General features: G+C 37.4%; 1 protein-coding gene and 1 pseudogene across 1 annotated transcript in view; both read right to left on the reverse strand.

Annotated features, from left to right (window-relative positions):
• The window catches only part of LOC127369772 (B-cell receptor CD22-like), a 22,263-nt pseudogene extending 20,826 nt beyond the window's left edge, over positions 1–1,437 (reverse strand).
• The window catches only part of LOC127369776 (B-cell receptor CD22-like), a 17,578-nt gene extending 4,261 nt beyond the window's left edge, over positions 1–13,317 (reverse strand). Inside the window, exons 1-8 of the mRNA XM_051411511.1 lie at positions 13,190–13,317; positions 12,705–12,786; positions 12,050–12,433; positions 11,464–11,769; positions 11,101–11,361; positions 10,850–10,952; positions 10,419–10,458; positions 9,367–9,459 (exon numbers count right to left, since the gene is read on the reverse strand). Of these exons, the coding sequence (XP_051267471.1) occupies positions 9,409–9,459; positions 10,419–10,458; positions 10,850–10,952; positions 11,101–11,361; positions 11,464–11,769; positions 12,050–12,433; positions 12,705–12,777 (1,218 nt within the window). The 5' untranslated portion in view covers positions 12,778–12,786; positions 13,190–13,317 and the 3' untranslated portion in view covers positions 9,367–9,408. The remainder of the gene's footprint in view (positions 1–9,366; positions 9,460–10,418; positions 10,459–10,849; positions 10,953–11,100; positions 11,362–11,463; positions 11,770–12,049; positions 12,434–12,704; positions 12,787–13,189) is intronic.
• Between the last annotated feature and the right edge of the window lie 5,979 nt (positions 13,318–19,296).

Here is a 19,296-nt window from a genome sequence, read left to right on the forward strand (position 1 = left end):
AACAGTTTGTTCTGCTTTTCAGTGTCCCAACATTTGATCATTTTAATGTCAAACTGTAACAATAGACTCAGTGTTTAATCAGAATTTAAATTCATGGTAAAGTGAAAAACCTCCAAATTGATAAAGTGTGCTGTTTAGGCCAAAACTGTAACTGATTTCACTTTTTATTCTAAACAATAACATTATAGACTGACTGAAAGAAACAAAGCTCTCTTACCTTTAACTGTTATTTGAAGAGGATCACAAACAGCTGTTGCTCTGAAAGGCATAGTCTCATGATTCTGAAGTAGTATTTGTCCGTATAATTTGTGATTAAACTGGAAAACAGAGTGGTGCAGTTTTTCTGACTCAGGTTTCCAGTAATATTCATTGGATACGTGTTAACTGTCTTACTACTGTTGAAAATCACATTTTTTGTAAAATCCCAAATATTTGAGTCAGTTTTAATCCAAACTCCAAAGGTTTCTCTGCTGCTGTTAAAATCTTGTTCTGGTTCAGCTCTAAAGTTACATGGGATTTGCAAACAAGATCCACTCAGTGCTTCCATCTTCTTTGGTGCAGTAATGAAGAGGTTTGACCTCTGAGGGCAATCAGCCAAAGCACCTGTAAAATCAGACTTATGATGAACAAAATGTGGAAAAAATCAGCATGAAGAGAAAGTTCATGATAAAGAAATCAGCAGTGTGTTGCATGCTGGTCTTTTTCCCTGTCCTGTTAACAATTTCTATATAAAACATTTCACTTTGCAGTCAGGACATGAACAGTTGGAAAAAGTAACTCTATCTGCACTGGTCTTTCTGCTTTGTTTCTAAATGAAGTCCAAACTGTAAATGATTAACGTCTCCAAATAAAAGTGACTGAACAAACAGCTCACCTGAAAGAAAGAAGACACTCAGTAACATGTTGGCTGTCACCATCTTCACAGACAGGACTGCAATCACACTCATCACCTGGATCTGAAAAAAAGTTACTCTTCAATATTTGAATCAAAGCATCCTTTAAACAAATCTTTCATGTTGTTTTAAAGCAACCTCAGATTCACACATTCAAACCAGGAACTTGCCATGTCCAACCAGATGTTACTGTGTTATAAGTAGTGATGAATAATATCTGCAGAGTTGCTCTGAAAACAGTTTCAATATAAAATCAGAATGATCCAGTCTGAGTTTATGATATTATAGTGCAAATAAAATGTTGCTGAAGAAACTTCTCATTTCTTTGAGGATCATTTCTGCTAAAACAAAACCCAACAAATAAAATATATCATGTCTTTTTCAGTGGAGTTCATGAAAAGCAACAAATAAAAACTCTCTGGGTTAAAAAGTTCAAACATAAAAAGCAGTAACATTTGACCTTACCAAACGAGCCTGCAGATAAACCGGAGAAACAACAGACCCAGTAACAGACTTCCCTGCTAAGCCGCTGTAACATAAAAGCAAACAGACTTGTTGTTTCAAACTAGATATCACACGACTAAAATACTGCTGAAATACAAGAAGTCTTTGCTCTTCCTGTTTGCACCCTGTGAGTGAGGAAGTCAGCTTTTGTTGCATCTTAACCTTATTAGGGTGAAAAAGACTTGTTCATTATGTATTCTTAAATATTATTTTCACAAATTCAGCACATCTTATTTTAGTACATATTACTGTACTAGATACTGTTCATGTAGTTAAGATTAGTTGAACAGTATACATAAAATGTACAAGGATTCAGGAGGGAGCTGGAACATGTGAAGAGCGATGTCTACCCTGCTGTAGACCTGCTGCCACTGCGACTCAGTCCTGGATAAACAGCAGGAAATGGATGGATACTAACAGACAGAGCTGGTAAAGCTGATTTTGCAAGTTTCAATCAGAGATAATATTTGAAGAAGGTGTGAGTTGTGAACTTCACAAGGAAAGTGTTCCACATCAAAGAATAAATATTCAATACACAGACAATAAACACCATTCTGGAGCACATGATGAAGACATTTTGTTGCAGAGAGCTGTGTGGCTACAGTCACTATGATCATCCTGCAGAAGCACAGAAGCACCAAAACAAGTTTCCCTTTTTACTTATAGTTCTCTGCTGTTTCTCAGCGCCCTGTTCACAACTTAACCACTTTACACCCCCCACTTCTCTTTGGTCCTGTCACTATGGTTTATCAGCAACAGATAAAGTACTCAAACACTGTTCAAAAGAAAGAAAAAAGGCTGTTATCTTAATGGTGATTAAAGATTGAATTATGAGATGTTTGTGAGCTAAAGAGGATATCTGATGAACCTTGTGCATAATGACTCAACAAAGTCTTAATTGTTAACACCCAAAGATTATTTCATACATGTTGGTACCACAGAGTTTTTGCTGACTTCATCACTGCTGCTCTGTAATAACAAGCTGATGAGAGAAGTGAGTGACTAATATACTTTGTTCACTTTAAATACTCAATTAAAACACTTTTTAATAACATTACACATATCCAACTACAACAACTCTTCATCCTTTCTATTCACACCCTGTGAGCGAGGAGCTTTTGTTAATATTATTTATTATTAATTATTTATTTTGAGTGTTTTCTATTATTATTAACTTTACCCAACAAACTAGTGTTGTGATGTTTTGACTGCAAACCCATGTGTCTTATTTTTTCTGCAGTATATTTTATTTTATTTTGCAATTGTTTCAATTGTAAAACAACAAAAACAACAACAATGGATTGTAAGGAGGACAGTCAAAGGGGACAAAGATTTAGATGATCCTGCTGAGTTTCTTCTTGTTAAGTGTTTAAAGCAACAGACAGAGCTGGTGAGGGTCCTGCTGGGTCAGGTGATGAATCTGTTGTCATTTTGTATTTGGATTGCATATATATAGGTGACTAGAAACATTTTTACATTTTAGCATACATAGAACTACAGTAATACTTTAACCCATGCATTTACTGACACTGAAATGACTTCCTCTGTAAACTTAAAGCTCCCTCCATTTTCTCAGCGCTTTGTACATGACATCTTCCACCACTTCTCTTTTACCCACTTTAACTCATCAACCACACACTGACAAACCTCATGCTTTTAAAACTTATTTCATTTACAGAAATATCTTCAGCACTGAAACACTATGGAGTACTGTGAGATGATGACAAGTCAACTTGATACCACAGGGTACATTTGATGTGTCTTTAAATAAATGTGATATTCTCTTGAAGGACTTGTACCGCACTGTTGACTGTGTTTGTAATGTTTGAACTGTGTGCCTCTGTCAGAACTTGATTTAATAGATAACAGCTGAACTGTATTCAGGAATTAAAGGTCCAGTGTGGAAGATTTTGTGGCATCTAGCAGTGTAGTTGCAGATTGCAACTCACTCGCTTCACCCTCCCTTTTCCCATCCTGGCTGTGACTGTTAGTCTTATTAGTTCCATGTAACTCATACTATTGATTTTACAGCCCTAACTTTACTGTTTTGGTTCACTCTCACAGCTTTCATCAGCCTCATTTTCAGATGCAGAAGTAAAAGTCAAAGTAAAAGCTCTTAGATTCACTGTTCACTACCTGCTCAGCACCAAACTGTAGGCAGATACAGGTAGAGACAGCTGTCATGGCCATGGCTGTACCCTTGCCTTTTCTTTGTGTTTTCCTTGTGTTTTTCTTGTGTTTCCCCCTCCCCTGTGTCTCCTATCTGTGTGTTGTGGGCGTGGGTTTCCCTCCTGCCTTCCAGCTCTGCTCCACACAGTATATATGCAATGAAACCATCAACTCTCTCAGTCTATGCACCTACCTCCAGTCAACACAACAGTATATCTACTCCGGTTCTCCAGCTACTCAGTGCCTGAGCGGTCACCCCTCCTCGTGGCCCAATTGTTGAAAAACGTGTGCTAAAGTGCCCTCTACAGTGGTGAGGACGCGCTATATGTGCCCTTTTTTTTTCTTTCCGTCCTGCCCTTCAAAAAGTCTGTGCACGCCACTGCCTGCCTGCCTGCCAGCCACCATTTGTAAGCCATTTCCTCAACGCTCCCCTCATCATCGCCATCTTCATCATCTTCACCTTTAGAATAAAACCTACTAAACGTCACCATTATCTAACGTGACAGAACGATCAGGTCAATCATGGGTCGAGCAGACACAGTTTTAGATGAACTCTGGCTCCCAAAAAGTTGTCCTCCATTGCAGTTTGGGTCACAGACTTCCTTAAGGTCCCTAAACCTCAGCCACAGGTTCCAAGCTCTCAGCCCAAGCTTCAGTCCCAGATTCCTAGCATACATCTAACATCCCACCACTTCTATTTGGTTCTTTGAATGCTAATCTAAAAAAGTGGGTCTTAAGCTTCGATTTAAAAAGGCTGAGATCAGTAGTGGTGCGAATGTCAGGGGGCAGTTTGTTCCACAGTCTGGGAGCAGCGACGGCAAAATAACGATCGCCCCACTGTTTAAGTCTCGACCTAGGGACCTCTAACAGAAGCTGACCCAAAGAGCGCAGGGCTCTGCCACAATTGCGAAAAGTTAAAATCTCTGACAAGTAAGAGGGGGCCAAGCCATTAATGGCGTTAAAAACAAACAACAGAAGTTTAAAATCAGTTCCAAAATGGACTGGAAGCCAGTGGAGTGACGACAGCACAGGGGTAATGTGTTCGCGTCTGGACGTGCTTGTCAAAAATCAGGCAGCGGCGTTCTGCACAAGTTGGAGACGAGAAATTGAGGACTGACTGAGGCCAACAGTCAGAAATGCAGCGGCCCCAGGTGAGGAGAAAAGCACAGCTTCTTCACCTGCAGGAGTTCGTGGTGAGCAGCCAGACAGGGCCAAGAGAGCGATTGGAAACATCAGAAGACTAACATAACCATTGTTTTTTCCCAGTAATCGCCTGATTGGTTAGTAAATTGAGTGATTTGACATTTTTTGTCTGATGCTGTCACATTCTGAGAGGGCCCTGTGTGTTTTAACTGTTATGTATTGTATATTTTATACCTTTTATTGCATTTCTTTTGTAGTGGTTACGCTTGATTTTATTTTTGGTTTATGAGATTGTGGTTTTGAGCTTGCTTTTAAGTTGGAACTGAGTGTTATGTTGTACTTTCTCCCTGACATTCGGACGGATTGGACTAATCACTGGTTCCTACACCTGATCAGCTTTTAGCTTATTTTACAGACAGCAGGGCCCACCAATGGCAGATGAGAGTTGGCCCATGGTGGACCAATCGGTGGTCCAGGGGTGGGACAAAGGCAGCAGAATGCGGAAATAAGAAAGGCATACCAGGCACAACGGGGAGAGACAGAAGCAGAAGGAAACAGCCTGGAACTGCAGGAAGGAGAAGGAACGAGAGAGACCCAAAATGGATAGTCTGGAGGAACAAATGAGAGACACATGAGATACAGACGACTAAGGAGCAAGATGAAGCAGAGTGGAGAGCATTACTTGTTGGTTTACTGGCTGCAGTCTTGTGCTCCTCAGGTGTCCCTGATGGGTCGAAACGCCGGCGTTAGATTGGGTTGGCCGAAGAGGAGAGGCCTAGTGGACACGCCACGAGCGGCCAAAACCCATAAGACTGCCCAATGTGTTCTCTGTGCAATCTCCTTAGCTACTCACAGTCCTGTTTACCACTCGATTGTTTTTATTTTAACTCTGTTAAAAAATAACCCTTTCCCTTTTTATTATCATCATCATTAAATTATTATCCCCCTCCTCTTTCACCCCTAACACAAGAATGCTTTTGTTGATTTATATAAACTTGTGTGCAACTCCATGACCCTGCCTGTCAGATCAGCTGCATCTGTGAGATTATGCAGGTTAAAGGAATAGAAGCTGAGACGCCTGATCCAGCAATCTGGCTCTGCTGGCCATCAGTTCCAGGAGGACCAAAGAAGTGGACCTCAATAAGGTTATCAACTGCTTCGCTGCAACTTACAGACGTATTGTTTTCCTTCGACTGATGAGTACACAAATCTTTGTTGATATTGTTTTAAATTACTTATTAATGTTTGTGCGGGTTGATCATATCATTACCCAATGTGTGTGTGTGTTCAGTATTTTGGAAGAGACGGTTGGATCATGTTTTTAAGAGCACAGAATAGGGAAGGACAATATGGTCAAAAATAAGAAATAAATAACATAAAATAATTAACAAAAGGCTACCGTTTCCAAATGAAAAAAATAAATGTATTCCCCAGAGAATTCGCATATGAACACAGAGCAGAGTAACTCTGGACGAGGCATGCTGATACTCTATGGGGAACAGCTTTGGCAGACAACTAGGAGGCAGGACCGAAGGGTGAAGCAGGTCTGGATGGCGACCAAGAGATGAGACAGGCTGAGTTTCTGGAGTGCTGGGCAGCTGGGAAGACTTCCTGGACATGCTGGATGCTAGCTGGCTGGGAATCAGGGGTGCTCAGAAAATCCTCAGCCCACTCAGGTAGTGAACTCTTGAGCGAAGGCTTAGAGGATACTTCCTTCCATGCCATATTCAGAGCTACCATCTTGACCTTCAACAAGCTTTCATACATAGTAGAGTGCCGGACAAATCATAGAGTTCTTGATCAAAACTGTCTGCTGGGTCCATCACTGGCCAGTTCGTACTGTTAAGATTGGTGGAACTACAAGCGGTAGGACCCAAATGCATGACAGAAGACACAGGATCTTGATGTGAAACACACAGCCTTTACTTGCCAAATTGAAGGTTTGATACACAGGAGGTCGAGAAAACATAAGCAAACAAATCCAGATAGGTGGAGACAGAGTCCAAAAACAAGCAAAAATCCAAATAACCAGAGAAACAAACAAACAATCAAACTCGAGGGAAAAAGACAAAAAAGAGGAAGTACAACATTTTCCAATAAAAGTGTTTCAATAGCAATGTTTACCTTTTCAGTTCAGGTTTTGTTTTCAATGTCAGATTTAATGTCACTGTTCTAGCTCATAGGAGACAGCCTTATTGTTTACAGGTGTAATTTGCCCCAGAGAGACTGTGTTAGAAACAAAAGTTAAAAAAATGAGCAGTCTGGGAGCAACTGTACACTCACTGCTAATCATAGCTCAGACAGAGACTCAGTGCCAGAAGATCATATTTTATTAAAGTCATTCCTGCAGCACAGAGAAAGTTCTTGTGTTAAAAACTATTTAATTTTTAAAAACTATAAATCAAATCTTTAAATCCTGACAGTCCTGAAATTATATAGTTTTTGTCCTTTTTTTTGTAATTTCAAGGTCAATGTAGTTTACTAACTTTTAAGCTTTAAGTTTTAGGTATTGTGTCATTATTTGTAATACAGATATTAGAGTTATCCCATTGATGAGGTGCTTTAAGATGAATGAATGATTAGGACATTACCTTTACTAATACTATTAGTATAACTAGTTCTTTATTGCCTTCCTTTGGCCCGGCTCTGCACTGCGGTGGGGAGATGGAGGCCAAGGTGGCCAAGAAGAGCATTATTGGCTGGCTGCCAGAAGATGGCGCCATCAACACTAAAGGTCTGAGCAGCAAGGTGGATATGGGTGCCCTGTTCCATGTGCCTACATCTTTCTGGCAGAAGGAGACGAAGGAGCTGAGAGCCTACTTCACTCAGCAAGTTGAAGCTGATCTGCCGGCTCAGGTGGAGGCTGAGCTGAAGGCTCTGGAGGACAGAGTGCACAATTAAAACCCTACTGACAGGAAGTTCCTCCAGGAACAGGGAGGAGTCACTGAGGTCAGATCATAAAAGAGCGGCGGGTTACATACAAAAAATTTAGTTCTGAACCAGGTACAACAGTTTTTTTTTAAAAAAATTACTTTTTTTCCTGTGACATAGAAATACCCCATCCCTATTTGTTTTCAAACAATGGAGTCTAGTATGAGACATTACTAGTACCTGCTCTCTGTCAAAGATGGTTTAGGTCACATTTAGTATGTCTTATTCAATAATTCTTAATAAAAACCTAAAAAAAAAAACCAAACTATTTTTTTTTTTTTTTTTTTTTTAAAAAAATAATTTTTTTTTTTTTTTTTTCTTTTTTAAAAGGGAAATTTATAAGAAAAAAATGTAAGAAAAGGAATTGAGGGGGAAGGTAAAAATTTAAAATATAATTTTCCTTTTGGACACCACTTCACACTAATGCTGCAACACTGAGGGACTGGTGCTGGGTTGGTGGTAGGAGGGAGGTTTGACTCTCAACATGAAGGTTAGATTTCTGTGAAGTTGTCAAACGTGTCATGTAGATACTGTCACTACCTCCATTCACTCACAAGAGCTAGCATGGTACTAAAGCACAATCAACATGGCCCAGTAGTGCCTCTGAGATATTTAACAGTACAGTGTCTAGGATGCTGTGTTTACAAGCTGAAGCCCAAAGATCTTTTTTGGCAAAATTCTGACAAAGAGTAGATCAAGTTTGAACGTTTTTACTCATAGAAAGGTTTTAAGTGAATTTTAGCAGCTCTTTTAATACATTATTGACTGAGTCTGAAGAAATGCCCTTTATGTTAAATTGAACTTGAAATTAGAAAATATATTAATCAGATGTACAATAAATACTCAAAACATTGTAGCAGATTTCCAGTGGACCCGAGAATTACTATGCTAGTTCATCTCGTCACTTTCGTTATGTTTGTGATTAAATTGTATGATTTCAGGTGATGTTTACACACAATATGTTAAATGTTGGACCAATAAATGCGAGTGAGATTATTAGGTATTTTTAGAAGTTGTATGCCAACGTTTTTATTACAGTGCAATGAATAAATATCTTCAAATGCAGAAACTCTGTCTTGTGTATATTTTAGAAGTAATATAGTAAATATGTAAGAAAATGGGATAAACAATAGATAAAGCAAATGAGATCAATATGCCTTGTTAAAAATAAAATGTAAAATAAACATAAACATTTCAAAAGTAGATATGATCTTGGACTACACTGGTAATGTGTGTACAGAACTGCTTCTGGTGTCAAGTTCACTATAATTCATTCTCATGTCATTAAGATTAGTTCCTATTCAGAGCTTTGAGACTTTTACTTGCACATATCTCACAAGCAGATTACTAACGACACAGTAACAGCTGTATGAGGTCAGTACATAAATCTGAACTATGATAATGTGATCACTGAGAAAACCATCGGAGCTGCAGTGTGTGGAGTTTAATTTATTTAACTGTGAGCAGTAAACATTTTCCTGTCTAGTCTCCACTGACTTTTCTTCATTAACTGACATAAAACATGTGGTAAAATTACAAAATAAAGGTAGATTATGAATCCAACCCAAGTGTGATCACAACACAGTACTCATTTATTATTTCTTCACTTGAGCGTAGAGATCCTCTGGACCATCAGCAGTGTGAGTTAATCTGTTTGATGGCTCAATTTCCCTGTGCATAGTTTCCTCGCTGTCCACTGTCCGCACTGAGTCAGAGGACGGTTCAGGTCTCCTCTTCGAAAGTCAATCTCTCCATAATGGATGTTTTCTTAATTTGTGCTGACTGGCATTTGAAGAGAAAGCTCTTCACCTCTTTGACTCTGAAAAATGAATCAAATAAGAATTGTTGTGAGCTGGATCCTTCCAGATTAAATCATCACAGATCAATCTAAATTTCACTTTGGCACACAAACATCTGAAAACATCAATCTGAATCCTGACTCAGGTTAAACATTTGTTCTGAATATAGTTAATGGTATATGCTTTTGTAATATGATGCATATAGTCTTATTTATGTTAAATGAAATTCATAAATTTACCAGTTAACAGTTATTAAATACCATTTTAGTGTGAGGTTTGATATGTTGACTAGCTATCCCTCACAGCTGATACTCTTCACTCAAACTGGTCATACATATATTAGCCAACTAATGTTAGCTTTATCAATTCTTATTGATACTCAACAGCTGCCTGGAAGTTACATATATTTATTCACTAATGTGTGTTTAATGTTGTGATGCATAAATATGTACTTAATAAACTGCATGTGCAACTGGGTTAAATCTTCACACTGGTTTCCAGTTAGCTAATACAATTTAAATAGTTGCTGCTGGTTTATAAATCACTTAAAAAAACCAGGCAAAAATATGTTCCTGATATGCGTGTAGAAAATATAGGTCTCTTTATCTTTTAGGAAACAGCTCATGCCTCAAGTCAGAAACATCCTGTAAACAGATGAAACCAACTTGCTGATAATATCAAATGTGCTCCAACTTTAGATACTTTTTAGATACAGATTTAAACTGAAACTACACAGTCTACTGTGGGTTGTGCAGTTTTGGACTGGGATTACTTTAAAGTTTCCAATCACAGTGTCAGGGTGTTGCTAACAGGTTGTTTAATTCCATTTGTTGTTTTTGTTAATATTTGTCCCACTCAGTAACCTCTCAAACACTGTCTACTGATTGTTGAGACTGATGCTTTCATATATATCAGACAGAGTCACTGTAAAATACTTCAAACAAACAGTTCAGTACAATGAAGGTTAGTATTTTCCCACCTGAGTCTGTTGTGGAGTTTGATGTTTCCACTTAAACCACCTGGAAGACATTAGAGAGCTGTCAGAATAATTATACTGTGTTTCAGGTTAAATAGATGATAGAAGTAAGGACTGATGGGAAACAGCATTATTGGATGCATAAAAACATACAGATTAAAATACAATTGGTAGAGATTGGTGATGAAACTAAAGGAGGACAGTAAATCACAGAACAGGTGGTCTGAACAACAACTTTTGTTCTCTTTTGAGAGTTTCAGAGTCAACCACTTTAATCAGTACAAAAATGTAAATGTGAGGAATGTGTTGGTACAGAAATAAACAAAACTGACAGATCACATCCTCATCCATGCTCTCACCATGAACGTACGTTTAGTTAAAACTTCAGGGACAGAGAGTTTATTGTGTCACATCCTTTAATTTGTGATACTTACCAAACACAGAGAGCAGTGCAGATGAGAATGACAACAATGATCCCTCTGACAGCTGAACCCAATTGTAGATGGGTAACCATCGTTGGAGTCTCTCTTTTAACATCTAGGTCAAGTTTAATTGTATAGAAATTCATACATATGCAGAAAAAGTGCGAGGTACTAAAACAAAGAAACTACAATACAGCTGAGAGAAAGAAGATAAAAAGAAAAGAGGAAAGTAATTATATAATAAGATTCAGTTTGACATTTACCTGCACTGTTTAAATGAATCCATGATGATGCCTGAGCACCAAAATCATTCATTGCCACACAGTAATAAACTCCTCCATCTGTCATATTGAAGCTGTAAAACGGTCCTTCAGATACAATCATGGGTCCATCTTTGCTGTTCTTGAACCAGGTGAAGCGGCTGACGGGAGGCTTGGCTCTGCTGGAGCAGGTCAGGTTCACCCAGCTACCTGCTGACACCAAACCTGATGGACTGATGGACACTGAGGTGTTTTCAGGAGCATCTGAGGAAAATGTGAGATTAACTTTACTCATTAAAAATCAGCTGATATCCCATGAATCATCATGTGTTGACAGGATCCAATAACAAACTCTGGTTGTCTTACATGAAACACTGAGAGTCTTTCTCTCCTCTGCTGTCTTGTTATCTTTTCCTTCATTCACAGGATATCTGACAGAACAGGTGATGTTGTATCCATCATGTTGGTCTGACAGAGTGAAGCTCTCCTGGATTTTAGTTGTGAAGGTTCCATCTGTGTTTTCTTCTGTGTGGTTGTGAGAGTTTTTTTGGAGATTCCAGGTGAGTTTAGGAGGTGAGTGTGGACAGGGAGTGAAAGCTGAGCAGGTTATAGTGACTGACTGCTTCTCCTTCAGATCACCTGAGATCTCAATTCTGGGGCTCGGAGGAGAATCTAAAGGTTTAAACAAACAGATGAAGCTGATACTTCTGTACTGAAACGGCATAAAGTATAAATAACAGTTTGTTCTGCTTTTCGGTGTCCCAACATTCGATCATTTTAATATCAAACTGTAACAATAGACTCATTGTTTAATCAGAATTTAAATTCATGATAAAGTGAAAAACCTCCAAATTGATCAAGTGTGCTGTTTAGACCAAAACTGTAACTGATTTCACTTTTTATTCTAAACAATAACATTATAGACTGACTGAAAGAAACAAAGCTCTCTTACCTTTAACTGTTATTTGAAGAGGATCACATTCAGCTGTTGCTCTGAATGGTTTAGTCTCAATTCTGAAGTAGTATGTGTCTGTATAATTTGTGATTAAACTGGAAAACAGAGTGGTGCAGTTTTTCTGACTCAGGTTTCCAGTAATATTCATTGGATACGTGTTAACTGTCTTACTACTGTTGAAAATCACATTGTTTGGATTGAGGCCAAATCTGTAGTCAGTCTTAATCCAAACTCCAAAGGTTTCTCTGCTGCTGTTAAACTCTTGTTCTGGTTTAGCTCTAAGGTTACATGGGATTTGCAAACAAGATCCACTCAGTGCTTCCATCTTCTGTGGTGCAGTAATTAAGAGGTTTGATCTCTGAAGACAATCAGCCAAAGCACCTGTAAAATCAGACTCATGATGAACAAAATGTGGAAAAAATCAGCATGAAGAGAAAGTTCATGATAAACAAATCAGCAGTGTGTTGCATGCTGGTCTTTTCCCCTGTCCTGTTAACAATTTCTATATAAAACATTTCACTTTGCAGTCAGGACATGAACAGTTGGAAAAGGTAACTCTATCTGCACTGGTCTTTCTGCTTTGTTTCTAAATGAAGTCCAAACTGTAAATGATTAACGTCTCCAAATAAAAGTGACTGAACAAACAGCTCACCTGAAAGAAAGAAGACACTCAGTAACATGTTGGCTGTCACCATATTCACAGACAGGACTGCAATCACACTCATCACCTGGATCTGAAATAAAGTTACTTTTCAATATTTGAATCAAAACATCTTTTAAACAAATCTTTCATGTTGTTTTAAAGCAACCTCAGATTCACACATTCAAACCAGGAACTTGCCATGTCCAACCAGATGTTACTGTGTTATAAGTAGTGATGAATAATATCTGCAGAGTTGCTCTGAAAACAGTTTCAATATAAAATCAGAATGATCCAGTCTGAGTTTATGATATCATAGTTCAAATAAAATGTTGCTGAAGAAACTTCTCATTTCTTTGAGGATCATTTCTGCTAAAACAAAACCCAACAAATAAAATATATCATGTCTTTTTCAGTGGAGTTCATGAAAAGCAGCAAAATAAAAACTCTCTGGGTTAAAAAGTTCAAACATAAAAAGCAGTAACATTTGACCTTACCAAACGAGCCTGCAGATAAACCGGAGAAACAATTAGTTTTAAAATCAGACAATCTGTGAATTTCAGCAGAACTGCAACAGACCCAGTAACAGTCTTCCCTGCTAAGCCGCTGTAACATAAAAGCAAACAGACTTGTTGTTTTAAACTAGATATCACATGATTAAAATCAGAAATCTTCACTCTTCCTGTTCGCACCCTGTGAGTGAGGAAGTCAGCTTTTGTTGCATCTTAACCTTATTAGGGTGAAAAAGACTTCATCATTATATATTTATTTATTTTAAATGTATTTTTTGGCCTTTTAATGCCTTTGTTGATAGTGACAGCTGAAGATAGACAGGAAAGGGGGATAGAGAGAGAGGGAATGACACGCAGCAAAGGGCCGCAGGTCGGATTCGAACCCTGGGCCGCTGCAGCAACTCGGTACATGGTCGCCAGCTCTACAAGGTGAGCTCATTATTTATTTTTAAATATTGTTTTTATCACATGACTCACTGAGAGCCTGTATGAGTGATTTTCTTTTATTACATATTACATTAATCACAATAGTGACATATTAAGAAATATAAAAATATAAACGTCAGGTACTGTGAGCTAAGTCATCTCTTTTAAAATTTTGTTTTTTAGGATACATAGAACTACAGTAATACTTTAATTTATGCATTTTCTGACACTAACAATGACCAACTTCCTTTTCAGCACATCTTCCACCGCTTCTCTTTTACCCACTTTAACTCATCAACCACACACTGACAAACCTAATGCTTTCAACACGTATTTCATCACATTAACAGAAACATGTTCAGCATTGAAACATCATTGAGTAATTTCAGAAACTAGACGATGACAAGTCAACTTGATACCACAGGGTACATTTGATGTGTCTTTAAATAAATGTGAAATTCTCTTGAAGGACTTGTACCACACTGTTGACTGTGTAATGGCTGTACTGTGTGCCACTGTCAGTACATAATGTATAGATAACTCAACAGCTGAACTGTATTCAGGAATTAGAGGTTCAGTGTGGAAGATTAAGTGGCATCTAGCATTGTAGTTGCAGATTGCAACTCACTCGCTTCACCCTCCCTTTTCCCATCCTGGCTGTGACTGTTAGTCTTGTTAGTGTCTTTTAACATATACTGTTGAATTTACAGCCCCAACTTTACTGTTTTGGTTCACTCTCACAGCTTTCATCAGCCTCATTTTCAGATGCAGCAGGTAGTTACTAGTTACTTTGCAGATAGATTTTACATACAGAACATATTCTCATTAATATGATTTATAGTTACATTAAACCAAGGAGATGAAAGTAATACCACTGAATATTTAAGAATTAGAGGAATAAGAAATATGTGACATTAATGGTGAACATGACCTCTTGCCCTTCTCCTTCATGAAGCTTCAATCTCAGTCACTCCGTTGACATCGTCTGCTAGTAGCTGACGTTAAAACGAGCTAACGCTATTCATTGAGTAGCAAACCGTGTTAGGCTAAAAGGTTACTATCATTCTGCAACAGACAAATCATGTCATGACATCATCTTTACTGTACCTCTGTCTTCTTTTCTTTTTTCCTTCCCTGGGCACTGGAAAGTTTTGGTCGTTTTGACATTGTTAATAGTTTCTGGGGTGACGTCAGAAAACTCAACCATCTCTCAGAGAGCAGGTAGAGTCTAATCAGTGGGGGGGCTTAATAAAGTATTTAAAGGTTTATTTTGTTCATACTAAGAAATAATAGCACCAACTAGTTTTAGTATAAAAATATTGAAAGTTGCACCTTTTGTTTTTTCTTCCCCCCTAGATGGACGGCACCCTTAGCATTTGCCTATACTGCCTATGCCACGGGCCGGAACTGAAGTCACATTATTGTACACATATACTGTGCACGGACTGCCTCACACAACACAGTGTTTGTGTCACCTTCTTCTTTAACATATTACCTGTTTGAGTCATTACAATTTGTATTCCATGTCAACATTTACAGCACACATCAAACATGACAAAATGTTGATGTCACTCACGTTATGTTTGTGATTACATTTTTAAACATACTTTTCTGTTTGTTTAGGTTTTGTTTTAAACACAGTATTGTTCCTTCCATGTGGTATAAGTCTATTATCAAACCTATCCCAAAGTCATCTAAGAATGACCCTAGGATACCACTCAATTACAGGGGAATCAGCCTTCTTAGCACAGTGTATAAATTGTATAGTAGTATTTTGAATGCTACGCTGACCGAGTATCTGGACACAGAGGAATATTTAGTTGATGAACAGAATGGGTTCAGAAGGAGTCGAGCCTGCATTGATCATATTCATACAATTTCAACAATTGTCAGGACAAGAATTGAAGAAAATAAATCTACTTTTGTTTGTTTTGTGGATTTCCAAAAGGCTTTTGATTTGGTAAATAGAGATCTGCTTGCCTTAAAACTTTTAAAAGGAGGTGTGGATGGTAAATTCTATCAAGCTCTAAAGTCACTGTATAGTTCCTCAGTTGCATGTGTTCAGGTAAATGATTTTCAAACTGACTGATTTAGAACCCCCTTTGGTGTATAACAGGGTGATGTCCTGTCCCCTACTTTGTTTTCTCTTTATATAAATGACCTGGCTTTTGAAATCAAGAATGCTAATTTAGGTATACATTTGAATGATTTAACTGTGGGTACTTTGTTGTACGCGGATGATATTGTTCTGCTGGCTGAATTGGAGGATGATTTACAGAATATGTTAAGATTAGTACAGACCTGGTGTTGCAGATGGAGGCTGTCCATAAGTCAGAGTAAAACACAGATAATTCATTTTTAGAAAAAAAAGGTGTCCCAAGAAGTGAGAAAATCTTTACTTTTTCTGATATGCCATTAGAAAATACATCTGTTTATAAATATCTGGGATTTCCACTTGATGAATTTATGAATTATGAAAAAGGAATTAAACTCCTGACTGATTCAGCTGGCAGAGCTTTGGGTTCCGTTGTTAACAAGTTCAAAATATGTAAAGACCTTGGTTATTCTACTTACTCTCACTTGTATGATGCATGTGTTTCTCCCATTGTGAATTATGCTGCTGGGGTATGGGGATTTAAAGAAAGAAGGATTTCAGATGCAGTACAAAACAGAGCTATACGTTGTTTTCTGAGTATTCATAAATATATTCCCTCTTTGGCTGCTCAGGGTGACATGGGCTAGATTCCTGGTACAATTAGGAGAAAGTGTGATATGATTAGACCGTGGAATCGTTTTATTAATATGTCAGATGACAGGATCAATAAGAAAGTTTTCCTTTGGAGTAAAGTCCAGAACTCTCCATGGGCCACAGAGATTCATGCTGTCTTTGAAGAAGCCGATTTTTAGTATATCTATTGAAATAATGTATCATGCAGCATAAACAAAATTAGAAAAAAGTTACTTGTCAGGTTCAATGAAAAATGGTTAAATGATTTAATGTTAAAACCAAAATTACGGACATATGTCCAAATCAAGCCTAATTATGAAACAGAATTATATGTTGAAACAAATTTACCAAGAAATCAGAGATCCTTGATTGCCAAATTAAGACTGGGAATCTTTCCCCTGGCACTTGGGGTTGGCAGATATAAAAATATCCCAGAGGAACAGAGACTTTGTGAACTTGTGATTTACGAGAAGTGGAGAATGAATCTCATTTTCTTTATACTGTCCCTTCTATGATGAACTAAGAGTACCTGTTGTAAATTAACTGTTTGCTCAAAACCCTGAAATATTTTGGAGTAATGATGATGTCAGGATGGAATGTTTGTTTACCTTTAATGTTTATAAGTTAGTCTCTTTTGTTACTAAAGCCTGGATGAAACGTCAGGATGGTTTTTATCATTAATGTTAGTATTGTTTAGCATTTACTTTTGGTTTTTGGTCTGTCTATGTTTTATAATGGTGTTTTGTAACCCCTTGTGGGCTGGGCATGCTAATGCATGACACAATAATACAAAATAAATACAATTCAAATTCATGATTTCATTCTGTATGAATTCAGGTGATGTTTACACACAATATGTGAAATGTTGGACCAAAGATGCGAGTGATCCTGGGAATAGTAATGCTCTACAGTTCAATTATCATCTTTTATTAATTTTCATTCATTCATTCATCTCCCTCTCTTTGAGGTGGTTTTGATCAAGATGCTGCAACAAACCAGTAAAGGTAAGCTACTAGACAGGAACATTATTCTTTAAACAAGATATGTGTTGTCTGTGTTGTTTCATTTCCACAGGACGCAGTAGAAGTAGACGATGTCAACAGAGTGACTGAGATTGAAGCTTCATGAAGGAGAAGGGCAAGAGGTCATGTTCACCATTAATGTAACATATTTCTTACTCCTCTAATTCTTAAATATTCAGTGGTATTACTTTCATCTCCTTGGTTTAATGTAACTATAAATCATATTAATGACCATTATTGGGTATTTTGTATGCCAACATTTTTATTACAGTGCAATGAATAAATATATTCAAATGCATGAACTGTGTCTTGTGTTCATTTAAAGAAGTAATTAAAACACAAATGGAAATGTGGGAATATGTAAGGAAACATATTAGTAAATAGATAAAGTAAATGAGATCAATATGCCTTGTTAAAAATAAAATGTAAAATAAACATAAACATTTCAAAAGTAGATATAATCTTGGACTACACTGGTAATGTGTGTACAGAACTGCTTCTGGTGTCAAGTTCACTATAATTCATTCTCATGTCATTAAGATTAGTTCCTATTCAGAGCTTTGAGACTTTTTCTTGCACATATCTCACAAGCAGATTACTAACCACACAGTAACAGCTGTATGAGGTCAGTACATAAATCTGAACTATGATAATGTGATCACTGAGAAAACCATCTGAGCTGCAGTGTGTGGAGTTTAATTTATTTAACTGTGAGCAGTAAACATTTTCCTGTCTAGTCTCCACTGACTTTTTCTTCATTAACTGACATAAAACATGTGGTAAAATTACAAAATAAAGGTAGATTATGAATCCAACCCAAGTGTGATCACAACACAGTACTCATTTATTATTTCTTCACTTGAGCGTAGAGATCCTCTGGACCATCAGCAGTGTGAGTTAATCTGTTTGATGGCTCAGACACTTTGACCTGTGCATACAGCGAATCCTGCTGCTGTCCACTGTCCTGCACTGAGTCAGAGGACGGTTCAGGTCTCCTCTTCGAAAGTCAATCTCTCCATAATGGATGTTTTCTTAATTTGTGCTGACTGGCATTAGAAGAGAAAGCACTTCACCTCTTTGACTCTGAAAAATGAATCAAATAAGAATTGTTGTGAGCTGGATCCTTCCAGATTAAATCATCACAGATCAATCTAAATTTCACTTTGGCACACAAACATCTGAAAACATCAATTTGAATCCTGACTCAGGTTAAACATTTGTTCTGAATATAGTTAATGGTATATGCTTTTGTAATATGATGCATATAGTCTTATTTATGTAAAATGAAATTCCTAAATTTACCAGTTAACAGTTATTAAATACCATTTTAGTGTGAGGTTTTATATGTTGACTAGCTATCCCTCACAGCTGATACTCTTCACTCAGACTGGTCATACAGCCAACTAATGTTAGCTTTATCAATTCTTATTGATACTCAACAGCTGCCTGGAAGTTACATATATTTATTCACTAATGTGTGTTTAATGTTGCGATGCATAAATATGTACTTAATAAACTGCATGTGCAACTGGGTTAAATCTTCACACTGGTTTCCAGTTAGCTAATACAATTTAAATAGTTGCTGCTGGTTTATAAATCATATAAAAACCAGGCAAAAATATGTTTCTGATATGCGTGTAGAAAATATAGGTCTCTTTATCTTTTAGGAAACAGCTCATGCCTCAAGTCAGAAACATCCTGTAAACAGATGAAACCAACTTGCTGATAATATCAAATGTGCTCCAACTTTAGATACTTTTTAGATACAGATTTAAACTGAAACTACACAGTCTACTGTGGGTTGTGCAGTTTTGGACTGGGATTACTTTAAAGTTTCCAATCACAGTGTCAGGGTGTTGCTAACAGGTTGTTTAATTCCATTTGTTGTTTTTGTTAATATTTGTCCCACTCAGTAA

This window comes from Dicentrarchus labrax, unplaced genomic scaffold (genome assembly GCF_905237075.1).
Source record: "Dicentrarchus labrax unplaced genomic scaffold, dlabrax2021, whole genome shotgun sequence".
Lineage (NCBI taxonomy): Eukaryota > Metazoa > Chordata > Actinopteri > Moronidae > Dicentrarchus > Dicentrarchus labrax.